The sequence below is a fragment of the Mustela putorius genome, unplaced genomic scaffold, assembly GCF_011764305.1.
Source record: "Mustela putorius furo isolate JIRA1106 unplaced genomic scaffold, ASM1176430v1.1 tig00003949_pilon_pilon_pilon, whole genome shotgun sequence".
NCBI classification, from domain to species: Eukaryota; Metazoa; Chordata; class Mammalia; order Carnivora; family Mustelidae; genus Mustela; species Mustela putorius.
Window position 1 is genome coordinate 7,983,921 of NW_025422093.1, and position 21,038 is coordinate 8,004,958.

Genomic DNA, 21,038 nt, shown 5'->3' on the forward strand with positions numbered 1-21,038 from the left:
ATTCCTAGTTCAATGTGATGTTAATGGATCACATTGAACTAGGAATTTTGAGAAAAGAGAAAAGAGAAATAAGTCACTCAGAGAAAGTTAAATACCATACAATTTCGCTCATATGTGGAATTTAAGAAACAAAACAAACGAACAAAGGGGGAGAGAGAGAGAGAGAGAAACCAAATATATTTAACAACAACAACAACAAAAAACCTGTTGGGTCTTCAATGAGTTTGAGAAATATTGGTTAAAAAGACGAAATTGCTTTTTTGCAAGCTGGTACAGCTACTTAGGGAAACAGTATGGAGTTTCCTCAAAATTTAAAAATAGTACTACCTTGGAGCACCTTGGTGGCTCAGTCGTTAAGCATCTGCCTTCAGCTCTGGTGATGATCCAGGGGTCCTGGGATGGAGCACCGCATCCAGCTCTCTGCTGGGTGGGAAGACTGTTTCTCCCTCTCTCACTCCCCCTGCTTGTGTTCCCTCTTTCACTGTGTCTCTCTCTGTCAAATAAATAAATATCTTAAAAAAAAAATAGTACTACCTTATGATGCAGTAGTTGCACTACTAGGTATCAATCCAAACGATACAAAAATACTAATTCACAGGAATACATACACCTTATGTTTATAGCAGAATTATCTACAATAGCCAAATTTGGGAAGAGCCCAAGTGTCCATCGACTGATGAATGGATAAAGATATGGCATATACATATACAATGGCATATTACTCAGCCATGACAAAGAGTGAAATGTTGTAACTTGCAAAGATGTGGATGGAACTAGGGAGTATTATGCTAAGAGAAATAAGTCACTCAGAGAAAGTTAAATACCATACAATTTCGCTCATATGTGGAATTTAAGAAACAAAACAAACGAACAAAGGGGGAGAGAGAGAGAGAGAGAAACCAAGAATCAGACTCTCAACTATGGAAGACAATCTAATGGTTATCAGAAGGTACAAGCTGGGGGAGTGGGTGAAATAGGTGATGGGGATTAAGGAATGCACTTGTCCATGATGAGAACCAGGTGTTGTATGGAAGGGTTGAATCAGTATATTGTACACCTGAAACTAATATAACATTATGTAAATTATTGGAATTTAAATAAAAACTTAAAAAAACAGGCTAAAAAGTTATGAAAAAAAGAGAAACACTTTTTTTGCTGCCTAATGTGCATTATGAATTTACAATATATAGTTGGCCCTTGAACAATGTGAGGGTCAGGAACACAGACCTCCAGAGAGTTGAAAACCTACGTATAACTTTTTTCTCCCCGAATCTTTATAATAGCCTATTGTTTACTGGAAGCTTTCCTGATAACATAGTCAACATGGATTTTGTATGTTATGTTTATTATATGCACCGTACAACAAAGTAAGCTAGAAAAAGGAATGTTATTAAGAAAATCATAAGGAAGAGAAAACACATTTACTGTACTATATTTATAAAAAACATATGTACATAAGTGGACCTACACAGTTCAAACCCATGTTGTTCAAGAAGTAAATGTTTAAGTTTCAAAATCTTAATTTTGACCCTGTAACTCTCTTTTTTCTTTTCTTGGACCATCTGGGAAACTGGAATTTCACTGAGGACACCTTAGGAAACACTGCTCTAGAACTCAATTTCTTCCAGGATGCCAATATTAGCTTTTCTGCTTCTCTTTTTGAACTCACCTTAAACTGCTATTTGGTCATACAAGATCTCCAGAATAACTAGATTGTGAATGATTATTCATCAGTTTTGCTCTATTCCAAGTTGGATACTACAAAATATTAAAATAAAGCAAAGCTCCAGATACTGTAAAAATAATTTTACATATGATTTAAGATGGAAACTAATATGTTAGAAGAGCTGGCTGAAAAGTAAAAATTAAAGTGGTTGATTTTCTTATGTAAGATGGTTTTTGGGGGGACATTTTTGTTTTTTAACCAAAATCAGCTATATCAACACATTTTTTCATTGCATGAGAGTACCATCTAAAATCAAATTTGGGTCCATACTATTCATAAGTTGCTAAAAATTATTTCTTTTCTGTGGACATTATTGAATACCTGCAATTTTTTTTTTTTTTTTTTTACAGAGTTGTTCTGTTATTTGCGAGGGACCCACATGATTTCACAGTGTCCAAGTCCTGTTTCAAATTCGAAAGCATAACATTTTCTCATTTCAAAGGGATCACTGGGAATACTTAAATGAGAAAAGTATGATCTTTCTTTGAATTAGAACATGAGGAATCAGCACCTTAGACAATGAGTAAAAGGAGTTTCTGAACATTGGCAACCTTCAAATCTTTAGAGCAGAGCCAAGAGTGGGGAGAATACACTTACCTTTACTGGTCTCTGTAAAATAGAAAGAATAGATCTCTGTTTGTGACAGCTAAATAATGAATACATTTACATAGTGAAAAGGCTGTGTTTAACACTCCTGAACCTTGCTCATATGAGGTAGTCGGTGGTTTAGGAACGTATATATACTGTATGGGATGAATATTTCTAAACTTATTATAGTCCATAGAGTTCAGGTCTAAGACCATATTAGGTTTTTATTCAGTTACTTTTTCAAATATTTGGAGTGAGGAAAATAAAATTGCCAAGGACCTTAAATCTATTTTTCTTTGAAAACTGAATTTTGATTTTTCAAAGTATAACTTTGAAAGTTAATAACATGACTTTCATACAACTATAGGCACACATCAAAAATCTATTAATTTATTAATGAGGGAACCTATAAGAGTGTGATGCATTGGGAACCAAAGCATCTGAATATTTCCAGGCATTTAGAAAAATGTTCATATAAGATTGTTAGGTTAGATACAAAATTGCTTAAATTTGCACAATGCAATAATACCATAAACATTGAAGTTATATTTTCCTCCAGACAAATTGGACAAAATGTACAACTTAACACCTAACTCCAGTGTCTGAGGTCTAACCAATAATGAACAACAATGTCAAATCTAAGTGTATTTTCCTAGGGAATTAAGCAGTCCTTGGGTGGACCTGTAAAACAGTGCCTCAGTGTGACACTGCAAGGTCGTGATTTCCCCCCTTATTATCAAGTTTTGGGTAATTTTTCTAATTATCCGAAAGTAAAATTTTGAGGTGTTTTGTTTTGTTTTGTTATTGTAAATTAACTCATCTCCTGATATGGTTTGGACTAAAACACACCACCTCAGTTGCTTTTGAGAGTGTCGAATTTAAACAGGGGCCTGGGGAATGTCCTTAATTCCGGAATTAAAATCAGAATCTTTCACAGATAACTGTTCATTCTATATCAAGGTCAAGCTGGCAGGAGACAGGAACAATGGAAAGAGGGCAGGACAAATATCCCCAGGGGAATGAAGCAAGTGGGGGCCTGACAGCCTTCCCTTCCCCCAACAGGGCTGCCTTTCTTTAAAGAGGATGGCTTTTGTGGATTCCATCTCCCATCCTTTGTGAGCCTGTTTGGGAACGCAGCCTAGGCGGGCTACTATGGGCGTAGCAACCCCCACCCCCTCACACGCCCCCCCCCCCAGTCCCCAGTCCTGCCAGGCAGGAATAAATCCTCCACTCGCCCCGCGTGGGCTCATTCACAGCCCTGTCGTCCGAGCCTGGGCGCTTCCTCTCCGAGGCTGAAATGACAGTGCAAACAGCGCGGGTGTGAGCGCGGGTGTGATGCAGTGAGCCCTCCTTCAAAGGTTCTTCTTTATCCAGGGCAATGAAAAGCAGGACACACACAGACACACACACAGACACACACACACACACACACACACACACACACACACACACACACACACACAGCAATAACAGCAGCTGTGTCCTCCTCCCGGTTCTGGTTCCCTCCCGACGATGAATTTCTGCCAGCCTCCCATCCCTAGAGGGGGTAGCTGTGTAAAATTGGCAGGAGACGTCTGGAAGAAAGCAAGTCCCCCAGGGATTTCAGCACCTAGGCAGAAACGGCTGGGCTTTCCCATCGCCAACCCGGGGGTGGCTGGCACCGAGAAGCCTGGATTAAACGCCGCGCGGGGCTGGCGAGGTCGGGGTCGCCGTGACTCCCCAGGCGCTCCTTGCGGGGAGCCCGGGAGCCCGGGAGCCCGCGGCGGGCCCTGCCGCCGCGCCCCGCCCCGCCCCACTCTGTCCCCGCAGCCTCGCGGGCTGCCGGGCTTTGTGGTTCGCCCGTGCGGCTGGGCCCCAGCTGGGGGTGTCGTTACGAGCATGTGCAGACAGCAGCCCAAGGTAGAGCGAGCGTGCCGGGCGAGCCCTGAGACTTGCCTTGCAATGCCATGTTTGTGTGTATGCTCTAACTCCCGGAGAGCAATCAGGGAGACGGCTCCCCGGCCGGACTTGGCTGATGTTTTCTTGTTTCTGTTTCAGCCTTCAGGATAATTCCTTCAGCAGCACCGCTGTAACAGAGTAAGTGATTCTTGCCATTAAAATAACACTTGCATGCCTTTCTCTGGAAGCAACTATCGTGAAGGTATCTTCCACCGTCCCCAGCCGCTCTTCGTATTAGATGCATTGTCTCCCGTAATCTGGGGCTGTGAAGACCGTGAGAGGTGCTGACTGATGGGACCCAGAAATCTTTACAGGTTGAATTAGCCTTTTAGCAGCTGTGGGAGAGATATTATAACAAGCTAATTGCTTGCAGAAGCTCAGTGCTCTACGATTTGCATTCTTGGAGCTCAGATTTTTTTTTTTTTTTTTTAACAAAATCTGTTTGACATGTCAGAAAGGAAGCTTTGTTGTATTTTGCCAACATTGGTGTCAGTTTTCACGGAGCAGGCTGTATACATTTACAACAAATAGGAGATAGATGTGAAATGACTTGAGTCAAATTCCAGCATGTGATAAACAGGGTTAAACTTATTCTCATCCTCTCTTGTCTACAGATTTTTAAGACACAGTGAACTTTTGTTGGGTGCCCTTTGTCAGTTTTGTCTTCTGACCTCAAAGATCTGGCTTAGGAGAAATGCATCTTCTTGTCCTCTGGTTAAAGCTGCTGATTGGGGCAACTAATATCATTTGAACATGGGATGAAGGAGTATAATATTTTACTCAAGGCCAGCAGTCATAGTATTTTTTTATTAGACAGTTTATAGTTCATGGTTTTAATTCTTGTCATCCCTTCCTTAATATGTTTTCCTGATACAATATGATACATATATGTTATAAATTAATAGGTAGTATATCTTACTAATATTATATGTAATTTATATAAAATTTACATATATATTAAATACCTACACTTCATTTAGCAGTCTTTCTTTAGACTAACTCGTGATGTTTACTTCTGGGACCTCTTGGTAGAACTCACTCAGCAGCTTTTCAGGAAAAAGGGATATATAAACTTTTATACTGAACTGTGTTTAAAAAATGCTGCAAGTTTGATACAGAAAGCCCAGTAACTTAGGAAGTGTTTGCTAAAGTTTCCCAAAAAGCAAGTAAATGTGGGAATAGATAGGAGAGTGTCACGTCACAGTGACTCGGTGATGGAGGGGTGAGATTTTGCAGGGCTTCCCAGGCCCTCTTGTTTCCCACATCCTTTTGTTTTTGTGTTTGGATAAGCTGTCCTCTTAGTGCCAAGCTTTGGGCTCATTTAAGTGGAGTTACTTAAAAAAAAACAACCCGGGCTTGACTTTTAGAAGATGTCATATAAAATATATGACATGTGAAATACTCATGGAGACCCACATCTGTTAATGAGATTGCTGCAACTGTGGCTTTTCCAAAAGAGAGAGGGGGAGGGATGTGTGCCAAAATGTGCAGGCCAAAGATAGGCTGTGACTTCCTGATTCAGGTGCACAGGTGCTGCTCCCCTCCCCGGGCTGGGCTTATAAACACCCAGTGCTTTCCGTTCCTGATTCTTGGAACCCTGTGTGGCTGAATCCCCAGAGTCAGCCCTGGGCATAGCAGCTTCAAAATGGAGATACTCAGTCCCAGATTTCATATGGACAATTTTTTTGAAAAGGTTTTGCACTTAATTCTGGGGAAAGGCTGGTACCTTTCTTTGGACACTCCTCAAGGAGTTCTGATTGCATAAGATCCTGTTGTTGTTTTCAGAGAAGTGACAGTGATTTATTTTAAAAGACCCTGAGTGACAACTGGAATGCCATCTGGCTAATCTAAAAACCCAAGGAGCATATTTAAAACCTACCAAAAGCTTCGCAGGTGTAACACAACACAGAGTAGTGTCGTTGAAAACCTGTCATGGTCTAATAATACATTTTCTCTTCTCCTCTGTTACATGAAGTATTTTCCTTGGTTGTTTGGGCATTACCCCAAAGCCAATAGGACTGCTATCTCTGTCCCGACACACAGATGTAGCAGGTGCTCAGTAAATATTTGGGTGTGGTCTTAATGTACACGGAGGAAGCACTTGCCTGAAAACTTCCTCTCCTGCCTTTCCCCATCACCTCCTATTTCCTGCTACCCACATTCACTTATTTCCTTAGTGTCTGAAATTATACTTAGAGATGATTTCTTTGGGATTAAGGTTTCTGGTGGTGACCATTATTAAAATGGAAATTAAAAAATTTGTGCCCTGGGAGGCAGATTCAAGTTGTCATTAATGCTTTAACCTAAATTATGTTGTCAAGTAGTCTAGCCTGTTAGGGGTCAGTCTGGCCAATTGGGGGTCCTATTAGAGTCAAAGGGAAGGGGAATTGGGAGAGATTCAAGGATAGATTTTATTCTCTTCTCAGGTTTTCCCAGGCCTGGCATTGTCTGGGCAGCTCTGGACCAGTGCAGTTTCTTTTTCTACCCAAATTCTTCCAAGATCAGAGTGGCCTTGGCCTTCCCTTCTGCATGTCCCTTTCATCTGTTTTTCCACGGTCATTTCCTATGTTGTCCTGGCTACGCTGATATGTGAAATGAAGCCTGGCCAGCAGTGAATTTTGCCATGAATTAGTTATCATCGGAAGCAGTGGTTCTCAAAATCAACTGATTATCAATGTGAACTGGGGAAGGGAGTTGGGACTTGTGAAAGATCTAGTTTCTCAGGCTTTATCCCAAAGGGAGAACCTAGAATGGGGGATTGTGTTGGAGTTAGCTCAGTTCTGATCTGGGTTTTGTAAAAAACTTTAGGTCAGTGTTAAACTTCTTAGAATCATACTTGTTATGTTTGTATGTGTTTGGGAGGCAACCTGGTTTACAAGTTCACGTTCCTGGGCCTCACCCCCAGGGACTAGCTGATCTAGTGAGGCTGAGGTACCTGTGGGGCCCACACTCATTGGTCTTTAAATTCCTGTACTGGGGCTACAATGCAGGAACAGGATGTCATGTGCATCCCACCAGTTGAGCACTTGGTCTGAGCTGGTTTTCTTGCCGGAATGGGAATGTCTGCATATGGTTTGCCACTGAGGAATCCAGCTTTACAACTGGGCCAACATTGCACAAGGGGCTCCTGTTTAAGGAATCGGTAGAAGAGTCACAAAGAACATGTTACTTCGATAAAACTTACTGGTCATCAGAGCAAATGTATAACCCGGCTCAACTAAAGGAGCGGGTATACATGCCCACATAAGCCTGTAGACAGATCTATTTCATTGCTGTATCTGTGACCTAGGAATTGTGTTTCCTTGAGCAGGAACTGAAGTCATTCAGTAGGCCTGAAAATATGATCAATTAATTAGGGTTTGGCCTCATCCTTAAGAAAGCATGTGCAATTTTGTATGTTCTGGTGCCGTTTCCATTTTTACCTAATTGTACTTTGAAAAAGAAAGGTTAATAAATAAAATAAAGGGGAGAAAAAAAAGTTCTTGCCAAATTCCCAAACAATAGGTATTGTTGAGCTCTAGGGTTGAACCTCTGATTGAACCCTAGATCTTTGGAAGCAAAAATCCTAGGTTTCTCTTCTTTGCTGATTTTTCTACTTAGCGAGGTTACTTTTATTGGGAAACATTTTCATTCACACTACAATGTCTAGATGATCTATTAAAGTGAATGACTCCAACAGAGGAGAACAAGGCAATACTTATGAATTCAATTGTTATTTTCATGAAATGGACAGAATGGTTTACTGACAGTCAAAAACATGAGAAAGCAAGAAAATTTAATTATTTTGTTAAAAAGAGTACTGTGTTAAGTTGACTGACTTATTTATTTTTTTCTTAAGCTGGCAGGAGGAACAAGATATTTCAGCAGGCAGAGAGAGTTAGGATCTACATGGCATTTGTTTAATTCCTTAAAGTGCATAATTGAAAAGGGACAGTAAGGGAAGAAGACTGGAGCTTATATCAGTTTGTTCTATAGATAAATTATGTAATGTTGCAAGTAAGGAATATTTAAAAATTTTGAATGATTTCATGTAGTATGAACATTATTATGATATTCAGTTATATTTATATATGTAGATACGTGCTTATTTTTGTCCACTCATTACATCGTCATTCTATCCGAGCAGGGTCCAGGTCTTTTTCAACTTTGTGCCTTTAGAAGTACTGGCTCCCAAATTGTTTGTAACTTACCTGAGACCAGGAAAATACAGAAATAGGGAGTAAGCATTTAATTCTAAGGGAATCTGGCATTCCTGCAACATTTTTACCAAACTACCACAGCAGATTGGAAATAGAAAATGAACGGGTCCGTTCTGAGTCCCAAAGTGTCTGAAACGCACAGGTCTAATAGTTAACGAGTACCTGAAGGGTAGTACATGTTCAGGGAATGCTTGTTAAAGTATTTCCAGTCTTGCTGAGGGGTCAGACTTCATGATTCTGTTCAATTATTTATTGAATGCCTGCTTTGGGGGTTGCACCGTGGGCACTGGGACAGTGTGTCTAGAAAAAGAGTCATTTCTTTTCATGGAATTAACAACTAATTGAAGAGATGTCAGAGGTACAGAGGGATTACATAGCCGTGTGAGGCAAGATAGAGTTGGTTACCAAAATCTCAGAATATAGAGTAAACATTTATGTATTAAGTTTTAAAGTAGGTATGTGGCCTGTGGGTGAACTTGGCTGGGAAATATCATGGAGCTTATGAGACTTCACTTGGGCCATGAAGGATGAGTAGGAGTTGAAGGTGGAAAAAGCATTCCAGGCTGGAGGAGAGTGGGAATGGCTGAGAACAAGAACAAAGGCTCTACACTCGAGTGAGAGAATGGTCCTACTTTAGAGGCCCCCAAGCAGTGTGGAACACTGCAGAGTTTTCAGTATAGAAGAGCCATGAATTTTTCACTGGGTTATTCCAGAACTTTTGTGATAAGGAATGGGATTGAAAAAGTCTGGAGGTCAATGGAATAAGCCAGTCTGAAGCAGGGGATATTTCAGGAGGCATGCGGTAGAGTCTCTTTTTTGAGCCAGGAAGAACTCACCAATCTTGGTGTTAGATGTCCCCTCAAGTGCTTTGAACAGCTGGGTCCTTGCCAAGATCTTGTTAGTTTAGGTGATGCTGAGAAGTGGATGAAACAAGAGTATTACTTCTGGTTCTGAGCTTTTAAGATGACATAACATGACCACATTGGTATCATTACCATGTACACATGCTGGGAATTGGAGCTAGTTTGAGAGAGAGTGGTGAGGGTTGTTCTATTTTTTAGTTTACCGTGCTAATCTAATTCTAGACTCTTGTTGCTTCTGCTGCTGCAGACAGTTGGAACTGATGTGGTTTTGTTCCTTCTCTCCAGGTGTGACGAAGACACAGCCTCCCTACATGAAGACCAGACTGATTGCTCCAGTATCAGGTATGACCCACTATTGCTTGGTTCTTAATTAGGAAGGACAGAAACCATGTGTGTCTGGAGTATTTAGCCTTTTCTTTGAATCTAAGAATCAGCTGTTCTTGTGTGTAAGTTCTTATAATAAAATATCAGTTCTTAAATTTTGTCATGTCAATTTTGGGGTAGTCCCCTTAGTACCCGAGGCAGTGCCTTTTATGTGGGGAATGCACAGTAAATGTCTACTGAATTCAAGATTGATTATCCCATCTCAGTGTTCCCATCATAGACCCTATGGAAGAGGTTATAGATTTATTTACCAAACACGTCACTGAGTGTTTAGAGTATGGTCTTGGTCATCAAGGGGTTCATGATATGGCAAAACCTTCATAGTTAACCATTTCTTCCACATTTGCTTTGTTCAGAGCATTTTCACATACATTTTATTATTTAATTTAAACAACTGAAAGGACGTCGATGTTTTTCTCCTCCTCCTGGAGGTGGGGAAACTGAGGCTCAGAAGGATTATAGCTCATCCAAACTAACATAGCTACTGTGCAGCAGAATATGGGCTCAGGTCTCTCTGACTGTTAGGTCCATTGTTGGATAACAAACAATTGTTGAAGGCCTATTTTGTGTGCCAGAAACCAGTCCATGTAGACAATGATGCTGTAGTGCATTAAGTGCTCATTTACTAGAGGTAGACAGAGGATTCATTTAGAAGGACCAGATAGCCCAGAGAGGATTCTGGGATGGATTCCTGAAGAAAATTACAGTAGCACAAGACTTTGTATGTGTGTGTGTGTGGGGTGGGGCGAGTGGAGGATATGAGGCTAAGAAAAAGATGATGCTTCCAAGCAGAAAGAATGGCTTGCTGGAAAGTCAACAGAAGGTAGAGAAAATAGAGTTGTAGGAATAGCAGGAAGTTCAGGATGGCAGGAAGCTTGAGAACATTTGGGAGCGAGGCCAAGTGTGATAAGAAGTAAAGCTCCAGAGATAAACAAAGACCTGATTTCAAAGGGTTGGTGTACCTCACTAAGGAGTCTGGAATTTATCCTGGAGGTATTGGGGAGACTAAAAAGAACCCTCAGTCTTTTCTTTGCAAATAACCACTTGACTAAAACCCCATTAAAGTAACAATAGCTCCCATTTATTGAGCTGTGGCCTTGAGCCTGCTCTGTATGGTGGGCGTTTCACAGGGCATGTATGATCTCTGCCAGGTAGAGAGAGCCATCTCATGACCGAGGGTCCGAGAGGTGATGTGCTGTGGCCCAGGCTATGCAACTAATATAGAGGGGGGATCTTTCAGACTCATCCCCAGTTATGATTGATTCCACTAAGTAGTGGCATAAATTATATAACTTGTACTTTCCTGCTTTGGAGATTTCTGAGAAACCAGTAACAGGTTAGAAGTGTATTTCTAAAGATGACTGTTTGTGTCTAGGTATTTGTACAATGAGAGAAAGATGTTCTTTGCTTCCCCAAACCAACCTTCTTTGCTTTTCAAGTCAAGGAGGTGAATTTGGGCACCTTGAAAATATATAAAAATGAAGTCCAGGTATTGTTTAAGGGATGAGTCTACCAAAAGAACCATTTTAGATTTGAAAAATGAGTTTTTCTTTCTTATGTTAATGTTCTAGAATCCTCCTTGAAGGAATATTTAGGTTTCCTGTAAAGGCAGATGTTCTCTCTTTTATTTCTCACCCAGGAGCATAGAGTACAGGGATGAACATTGTTTCCAGTGAGAGAAATGCATTTCACATGAACTAGTACAGTTCCAGCTTATGGTTTGATATTGGTTTCCAAATCCATTAGTGACTTAGAATTTTTAAAATTGTAATTGATCTTGGAGCGCCTGGGTGACTCGGTTGAGCGTTGGACTCTTAGTTTCACTCAGGTTGTGATCACAGGGTGACGATCTCAGGGTGGTGAGATCAACCCCTCGTCAGGCATCTGGCTCAGTGCGGAGTACACTCTCTCTCCCCCTCTACTCCTTCCCCAACTTCTCTCTTTCTCTCTCTAAAAATAAGTAAATAAGTAAGTAAATAAATAAATTATAATCACTTTTAAGGGAAAATATTAACCAGTGTCACTGGCACTGACTTTCTGTTTAATTTTTTTTCAGTTATTAATATTTCACTTGAAGAATTATTTCACTTGTTGGGTTCTCCTTTACCAGGCATTATAAAGTTTGTCCAGGGGCTTAAAATTAACTGTTTCATGTAGTTTTATTTCTACACGTTGCCCAGTTGCACCCTGGATCATGCTCCAGAATTCCTATCCTTGATGTTTGCTTTGATCTTTTCCCAGAGGCTAACTGGAGTTCATCTTCCTGACATCAGTTTAGTGAATTTAATCTCTGTTTTATTTGTGAAAAAGCATCTTGAACAGTGGGCATACAAGTCCTTTCTTTGTTGGTCTTGTCCCTTGGCTTTGTGTGTCCTTGAGCTACAAGGAATTGCTTCCTATCTGACCTTACCAAAATCTTTTATGGATGCTCGGATTAGGGAATGGGGGAAAAACACCACTGAGGGGAAGTGGTCACCTTAGAGAATTATATGATCTAGTACCAAATGATTGCCAGTGGATAAAGAATGATAATATTAATTGTATAAAGAGGACACCCCATTTGGTTATATCCCTGGATTCTTAGCAAAATTAGAAAAGAAGTGCATCTAGATTTAAGAGGGACTAATGGCTTCAAATAAAAGTGTTATGTCACTACTTGAAGAAATTGAAACAGTAGGTTATATTGCATGAATTTGCTTGGTTTGTGAAAGTTAAAAGTGGCTGTGTGTGTGACACCACTAACTGTGTGAAGGTGACACCGGACCGTTTCGTCACCTCAGCAATTCCGCACCGATGGAACCTGGACAAGGATCTTTGAGTGCACAAAGAAGGTGTTGTTCAGATGGTTTTGTTGGGTAAAACATGGCCCTTGTTTTATATTTTATCCAAGTATCATGTTTCCTATCAAAATAGACCCTGTTAAACTTCTAGAGGCTTTTGAAAATTGTAGGGAGAGGATTCTTAACATGCCAGCGAGGAGGAAGTATCATGCCTTAAATCAAGTCCATATATGTGGGAGAGACTGAAGACCTAGTTAGCACTCCAGGTCTCTGGGTGAATTAACTCTTCCCAGGAACTTCATTTATTCTCTGAGTTTTAGAGTTTTTTTTTTCTTTTTTCCTTTTTTTTCTTGTCTTTTTTTCGAGAGAAGGGTGGGGAAGAGAGAGAATCCTAAGCAGGCTCCACACCCTGCTTGCAGCTGTCCTGGAGCTTGATCTCCTGACCCTGAGATCATGACCTGAGCCACCCAAGTGCCCCTGAGTTCTAGGGTCTTAATCTGTAAAACTGGGCTGACAATCTCTAGCCCGAATCCCACATTTTTGTCAGAGAAAAAATACATACATTAAAGCACCTTAAGTGAAACATTATGAACAAATACGATATCATGCGCAAAGCGACAACTGCAAAAAAAAAAAAAAAAAAAAAAAAAAAAAAAAAAAAAAAAAAGAAAGAAAGAAAGAAAAGAAAAAAGGTATGTATCCACTTGTAAAGAGGAGAAGGTAAGGTGGAATGATCCAAACAGTGAAATTCACATTTCTTAGGTTCTTATTCCTGTGAAACTAAGTCTACCCTAAACATTTTGCTAGATACCATATAAATAGAGCAGCAGTGAGTGTTCCAGCCCTGCTTTCCTGCAGCAGTGTATTACTTTTTTGGGTGCTTTCTAAATTAGGTCTTTCCTGTTTTAGAGATGAAGACAATAAAGAAAACTACCCCGACGCCAGGGCTCTCCTAGAGGAGCCGGCGCCGCCGCCGCCGCAGCAGCATGTAGAGCAGCCCGTGCAGGTGGACGGCGTGCTGCGACCCAGCATGGGCAACTTCAAGTCCCGGAAGCCCAAGACCCTGCTCAAGGCGGAGAGCGGGAGGAGCCACGGAGAAAGCCAGGTAGCGGGCTCTACCTCCCCAGGCCTTTGCCAAGTGGGTGCTTCTCCCACGAGGGCACCGCTCTGGCAGGCAGTGTGAGGGCGTTCTTTTGCAGGAGGTGGTTAGCGACCTTGACCCAGTCTGTGCCCATACCTCCGGCCTGGGACGCAGGGATGGCACTCCCAGCGGAGGGTTCTCAGCAGGCTGGTAATCTAGCACCCCTTCAAAAGGATACCTTACATCCTGGGCTTTGACAGTGGTTCAGAGGCGCTGCTGCATTCTTGCAGCGGAGAGTGGAGGAGGATCTCCAGCATTCTTCGCTTAACCAGGTCATGCAGCTCTTGCCCCAAACTTGGAGATTTCTTTTTTGCAAATCAAAAATCCCAAATTTACCCAGAGCCACTCACCTTAGCTGCCCTTTAGTAGACTTGGTTAAATATTCTAGTGCGCACGTGCCTGTTTGTATGTGTGTAGTATCAGGTTCTTTGAGGTCAGTAAGTATTTAATTGAATGGATGAAGCATTTTTTTTTTCCCATTCGATTTGGGTAGTACATTTACATTTTCTAATTTTTAAAAATTTTCTCAAGTTGTAGAGGGATGTAGCAAAGATGTGATTTTTTTAAATCTTAGAAAACTCCTTAAATAATTTATGATGCTTTAAAAAAAAAGATTAAATGAATAAAATCCACTTTTACCTTACTAGGAGGTTAATGAGATTATACTTGTAATACAGTTTTGGGGACATGGGTGTTTCATTAATATTAACTTTGCTTTTTTGTTAACATTTAAACCTTAAAAATAATGTGGGAGGTTCTACATGTAACAGATTAATTGTATAACTTTAAGTCCAGTCCTATATAGCAAATGGGCACCAGGTTAATCTTCCTGTTAGAACACCTTTGGCTGAACACCTTATTTGAACTTGTCATTTTATTTGTCTTGTGATTTTTAGCTCATTTCTTCCTCGGTATTAGGAACTCTTATTTAGTCAGTTAATTTTGCAATAAAATGAAAGTGCCCTTTGCATTCATAAAGCTGGGTGGTAATTATTTTTAACTGAGTTGAGTTTCAGACAGAAGTGAATGCGAAATACTGTTTGAGTTATGATGAACTTGAGACACTGCCTATTACTGAATGCACCCCATGCTTAATCTGATTAGGAGTATGGTGTTGAGGAGGATACAGTTACCCAAAGTGCTACTCCCATAGTCTGATGGGTATTAGGGATGCACTGATCTTGAATCTCCTGCTAAGGGTCTCCTCTGACACTTTGAGGATTGGGTGACCTGGCATGTCTCCCAGAGTGTTTTCTTTCTTGTCATCCTATAGCCTGGCTCTCAGAAATTACACAGTTGCCACTTCTAATAAGATGCTAATGGGGCATGTAATTCTAATCCATTGTTCACAAACACAGGGAGATTTCTGGGGAAAGATATGCTTGTATTATCTTTGCTTATAGTACAGCATTGGACTCCTGGCCTGCAGGTAAAATGTCTAGTTCTTTCCTAACATCTCTATCCACACAATGAGATCCCCTCCAAAGAGAACTTTGATAATAATATCTTAGATCTTCCATATAGGGGAGAAATATGAAACAGTTCATTCTTCCTATTTTCTTTGGGGAGAGAGAATTAACATTGGTTGAGTATTGAACAAGAACTGAATCTATAAATACTCTATAAATAATATTATTAATAAAATCAGCTAACATGTATTCAGGTGTTTACTATGTTCCAGACATGTACCATGTTTTAACACAATCCCATGAAATGGGTATTATATTTCTTTTTGAATGTAAAAATTAAGGATTAGAGGGATTATATAACCTCTTTAAACAGATTTGGAAGAACTTGAGTAGAAGGTCTTTTCCATTAAAGCACAGTGTTTCTAAGAAAAGGTACGCAGATCTTCCAACTAGAAGTCTAGTGATTTACCTAATCCCTTATACTAATTATACTTTAATTTTTATATAAAGCCCATGATTTCACTTTGGAGTTTTTTTTTTTTTTTTCCCTTTGCTGGATATATTGTGCTGCTAACCAGTAATTACCTATTTAGAAAAGATTACTTTGGGGAGAATTTTCTAAGTGTATTTTTTTTTCTGCCTTGAAGTTTTGTGATATTGACCGCTGAAGCTAGACAAAGTTTGGGTAAATGTTAGCTCCATAGGAGCAAATTTCTTAAGGTCAGTGATTTAGTCCTTCTTATCTTTCTTTAGACCTCTATCATGTGGTAGTCACTCTGTATTGTGTGTTGAGTAATTCAAAACTGGTTAAGAGAGGTGTACAGATGACTGTATCATCTTTTTTTGGTGTGAAATCTAAGTGTGATCTTATTTGGTTGTTAAAAGTTACATTTAACAGAATATAATCATGACTCTCCTATAGATATGAGATAAAGGTGTATCAAAGATTTTGTTTAAATTATTAATTAACAAAGGAATTAGTAAGATAGTACAACCAGTTCAAAAGAAAATGCAAAGTATCACATATTTGTAGTCTGATGAGGAATGCAGAAATAAATTTGTAAATGGACACAAAATTGGCAAAACTTACAATATCCATGACGTGATAATCAGTTACTTTCTCGTGGACATGAGGAATTATTTGCATTGCCATCAGTATCTACAAGTTCACTTTTGTGTCTTCATCCATGTAAAAGTAGCCTAGTCATAAAAAAACAAAAGCAAAGATTATCCGGATGGACGAGTTAGCCCAGATACCCACTAAATTTTAAAGTTTTTATTTATAGTGTTTTTATTTATAGTTTTTCTTTACATTCTTATCTTACCTCTTGTGATCATAAGAATCTCAAGGAAAGATTATTCTTGATCACAAAATAAGGCTAGTCTCATTAGGTTTGGCCTACATAGGCATTGCAAGAGTGTCAATTTACTATATAGGCCTTGCAAAATGTAAAGTCATTTGCTATTGAATAATTACAATATTAACTTTTCTCTGGGAGTTTTCATGGGGGGATCTCAGATTGGACTTTCAATGTCTCTATTATTTGCAATCCCAAGGTCTGGAGCTAAGTTCAAGAAGCTCTCTCCACTATGTTCCAACTGCAGTACCTATGCATTTGAATATACTACTCTCTTCTTGAGATCCACAAAATAACATTAGGTTTCTAGCTTTCCAGCAAGTGACCATCTTTACCACCTGTAAGGTTGGGCCCTGTAAACCAGGTATCAGGTCAGTTATCCTAGGAGACCCCTGTAGGCATTGGCTATGTAAGTAAAGCCTTTGTTCCTTAAAGGTGGTCTGTTCTACATGATTCAATGAAAATCCTTCTCAGGATGGCATTCTAGGCAAGATTTTGGTTGCATAACAGATTTTTCAATTTTATTCTGGTAAAAAGGAAAACAGATTATTATTGAATATAGGAACTAACCCCATTGCAGCGAAAGGTCAGGATGCAGGGTGCGTTTCTGAACTCTGGGGTCAGTGAGACTCAGACATCACTTTTAAATGTTTCATCTCAGTTTACCTAAATGGAATGGTTTAAAAATATAGATTTATTATTATTACTATTCATAAATCGTGAGGCCAACTGATGAGAGGATGACCATTCTTTGAAAAGATTCCCACTCCTCATTCTCAAGAGGAAAGGGAGGATGCCATGCTGCGCAGGACCAAGGAGCACCAGGGTTAGTCAGAAAGTGGAAGGGACAGGTGAAAAGCAAGGCAGAAGCCTTTATGTGGTTTCTATGGGAAAGGCAAGGTGCGGCAGGGTAATGTAGTCTTAGGATTGATGAGTTTGATTCATTTCAGTAAATTCTGAGGTATAGGGACTCTCTGGTACCTGGTTCAGATTATTAAGGCAGAGGAATATTGCCTCTGGAGTGTATGAGCCAGATGGAAGAGTTGGTTCCAAGTATGGACTCTGCATTGGTTAGTTTACATGTGAAAGGTTCACTCCTGTGCAAGTCATTTATGTTCTAAGAATTGGCTAGCCCTAGGAGAATGTACTTTCCAGTGAGTGGGGCTCTAGAGACCAGGGCATCAAAAATACAGAAAATAATAAAATATAGCTAATACAAGAATCTACTACATTGTGAGATGAAGTAGAGAAAGGACTGTCTCATAGATCCAGTAAACAGAACATTAAAATAACAATATTCTAAACAAAAAACTATAGTAAAATTTCCCTTATCAGTGCATTTAGTCTTATGCAGTTATTTTTTGTTCCTGTTGATCTTGGGTTAGCAGGAGCATAAAGCTGTCTTGATGAAAGTTTTATAAATCTTGACTCAGCCTATTGGAGTCATCAGATTCCTGTACCCAAGAGTCTGTCCTTGAAAATGTCAACTGTTTGAAGCATCTGGGACTGTTGAAAGTATTTTTAGTTGAAAACTCTGGCTTGAAGCTGGTAGTAGAACCTGCAGGCAAGCATCTAAGGAAAACAAACATGTATAGATGACAGAAACTGAAACGGGTTGTGATTAACTTACAGATCATTTTCAAATGTGAAAAGTCTGATGAGAGCTCATAATAAGAATAATGAAGAGATGTGACATGCAAATAATAAAATCATTGCCCCCAAATTAGACAGAATGTTTCAAAGGATAATGAGTAAATCTATTTTTAAAGAAATCAGGGAGTTTACTTCTGATTGTACAAAAATAGGTAAGTGTAATTTTTACAGAGGGAAAAACCTAGAGATATAATAATCTTGAAAGAACATGCCAAGAATGTAAAGAAAAATATTTGCTAAGTCTGGTGTATGTCCTAGACATCTGCATTTTTATTAATGCAGATTTTTATAATGCAATTTTTATTAAACTCCATAGGAAAGTCTGATACACACTTCTGATTGAAAAACTCTAGCTTGGATGATGCTAGATTCAAATGTGAACAAGTCCGCATTTTAAATGAGAACTATAATTATCCCTGATAATACTATAGTGTTGTTGGTTAATATCATTAGGCAAAATCCCATAAGGACTTGAACAAATACAGAAGTTGATAGAGCTATTTCATAAGAGTTTCAGTCACAGGATAAATGTAACATTAAGCAGATTTACCATGCACTGAGGTTCAGACAGTGGTTCTGTTTGTGAAGCTGGACTTATTTGGGGGTACTGAGGCTTATACTTCAAATCCTACCCAACACTTGTCACCTTCAAGACACAGTTCTGACTGGTTTGCTCTGATCATCAGTCCCTAAAAGCACCTGTGAAGACCCTGTGGGCACAACCATTATGACTTAAAAATAACCTGTTTGACAGCTAGCTGAACAGAACCATAAATGTTTAGCTATTGCCATTCTGGGTTCTCTTATCAAAAAGTTTGTATTCAGCACCCCAGAGTAGATCCTCAATCTGATCCTAATCAGGTTGGAAATGGAGATATGGATAAGGGAGAAGATGGTAGTTCTTGAAAGTTTTGATCTTTCATACCTTTCCGATCAATCCCAAAGTCAGATTTAGAGATTTTGTTTTTGTAGCATCAGATTTAAATCTAACTCTGAGCAGCTTTCCTCCTGATCTTGCCATTTCTCTGAGGAGCCCTGGGTGAAAGTAGCAGAATCTGAGATTTAATTTTATACTCACTATATATGAGTGATTTAAAAGAAGAAGGGCAAGTCACTTATGTGTATTTGCTGATCCAATGAAAGTCCAAGAATTAGAAGACCATGCAAGAATGTCCTCAAAGAATTTAAGATATTAAAAATAACGAGACTATTTTAAACCAAGATCAGTTGCAATTTTCTTTGCTGCTTATTTAGCCCTGCCTTCCTTAGATGGTGGGCTATAAAAAAAAAAAAAAAGGCTTGGAAAAGAACCATTCAATGTCTTGTCTTCTGAAAGGTCAGGTTTTATTGATGGTTTGATATGATTAATTTGGAGATAAAATAGGACTTATGTATTTGTGTTAAAGCAGAAATTCTTCATCAAAGTAGATTATTACTCTTTCTAGGGAGGAGAACTTATTGAAGGCAATAGATTATATTTGTTATAATATTTTGTGATATATTACATAAAATATGGAAGGTAGATGAAATAGGTAAAGATGGTTAAAAAATTTAGACTTACAGATAGAAAATAAATAAGTCCTAGGGATATAGTATACAGCGTGGTTACTATGAATATTGCTAAGAGAGTAGTTCTTAAAAGTTTTTATCACAAGAAGAAAAATTATAACTATGTATGGTGATAGACGTTAACGTGGCATTGTGGCATATATATATATGTATATATATATATATATACATAAGTCATATATATATACATATATATATACTTATGTATATACATATACATAAGTCAGTATGTATATATATATATACATACTGACTTATTTTGTTGTACACTTGAATCTAATATAATGTTATTGTCATTTATATCTCAATAAAATTGCACGTGTGTCTTATTATATCTCATTGTGACTAACAGTGATCTCTGGAGCTTTCATCTCTCCTGTCTAGAATATCTGGGTAGTTTGTCATCCTGGAAAACTTTGGGGCTGATTTACTGTGAGACTCCCTCCATGCATACTTTCTATTTATTATGTATGACCACCAGTCTTGATGAGCCTTTTCTGTTCTTCATATAATATCTACCTTTTTCTAGACTATTTGTTTCACATTAATTTCTTGTATTCACTCTTCCCTGATTATTCAATAAAAATGTATAAACCCATATTTAATAAAATCTACATTTATTGACATTCCCCAACTGATTAAAAGTAACATTTCCGGTTTTTATTTATTTTTATTTTTTAAAGATTTTATTTATTTATTTGACAGAGAGAGACACAGTGGGAGAGAGAACACAAGCAGGAGTGGGAGAGGGAGAAGTGCGCTTCCCGCTGAGCAGGGAGTCAGCTGCAGGGCTCAATCCCAGGACCCTGGGATCATGCCCTGAGCTGAAGACAGACAGAGCCACCCAGGCACCCCAACATTTCCAGTCTTTAAAAAGACAGTAGATTATAGGTAGTGTAATATTTTGTGAAAAGTTAAAAAGAATTCTATATTACTATAGTATTAATCCCTGACAACCTGATTTGGGGATCATTGGATTTGACTAACAGAACCAAGGACCTGCATAGGACTGCATAGGACCTCATAACTATCCAGAGGGCATTTAGCTTTAGCATTGGTAGATTAAGTCTTCCCATCTTCATTTCCTACCAGCTGGCATCAGGCAATACACCAACCTTCTGTCCTTCCCTCTGGTGGCTATTTTAGCAGAAGACAAAAACTGGGAGGCTATATAGAGAGCTTTTCTGCAGTGAGCTGTGTACTGAATCATGCTGCTAATCCACTTCCTTGGGGAGACCAGCTGTTCCGTCTGGTGTACATCAGCATTAGGTTTCCTCCATTTGGCTCCAGTAGATGTGTTAAGAGGCTGGAAAGGAATCCAGGTCTGATTGTGAAATTTGCATTTTAATTTTTCTGCGGAAATGAAAACCCCCTAAATATTTTTCAGGCAAAATAACCTAACAATGAAGTATTTACTATATTTCTATTTT

General features: G+C 39.1%; 1 protein-coding gene across 6 annotated transcripts in view; it reads left to right on the top strand.

The window, feature by feature from the left end:
- Positions 1-3,800: 3,800 nt before the first annotated feature.
- Positions 3,801-21,038, top strand: part of FAM13C (family with sequence similarity 13 member C) — a 142,349-nt gene continuing 125,111 nt past the window's right edge. For 5 of the 6 annotated variants that reach the window (XM_004765652.2, XM_004765653.2, XM_004765654.2 and 2 more), the window contains exons 1-3: positions 4,220-4,390; positions 9,600-9,656; positions 13,388-13,583. In XM_004765652.2, coding sequence (XP_004765709.1) covers positions 4,329-4,390; positions 9,600-9,656; positions 13,388-13,583 — 315 coding nt within the window. In that variant the 5' untranslated portion in view covers positions 4,220-4,328. The other variant, XM_045069872.1, reaches the window with a different exon arrangement.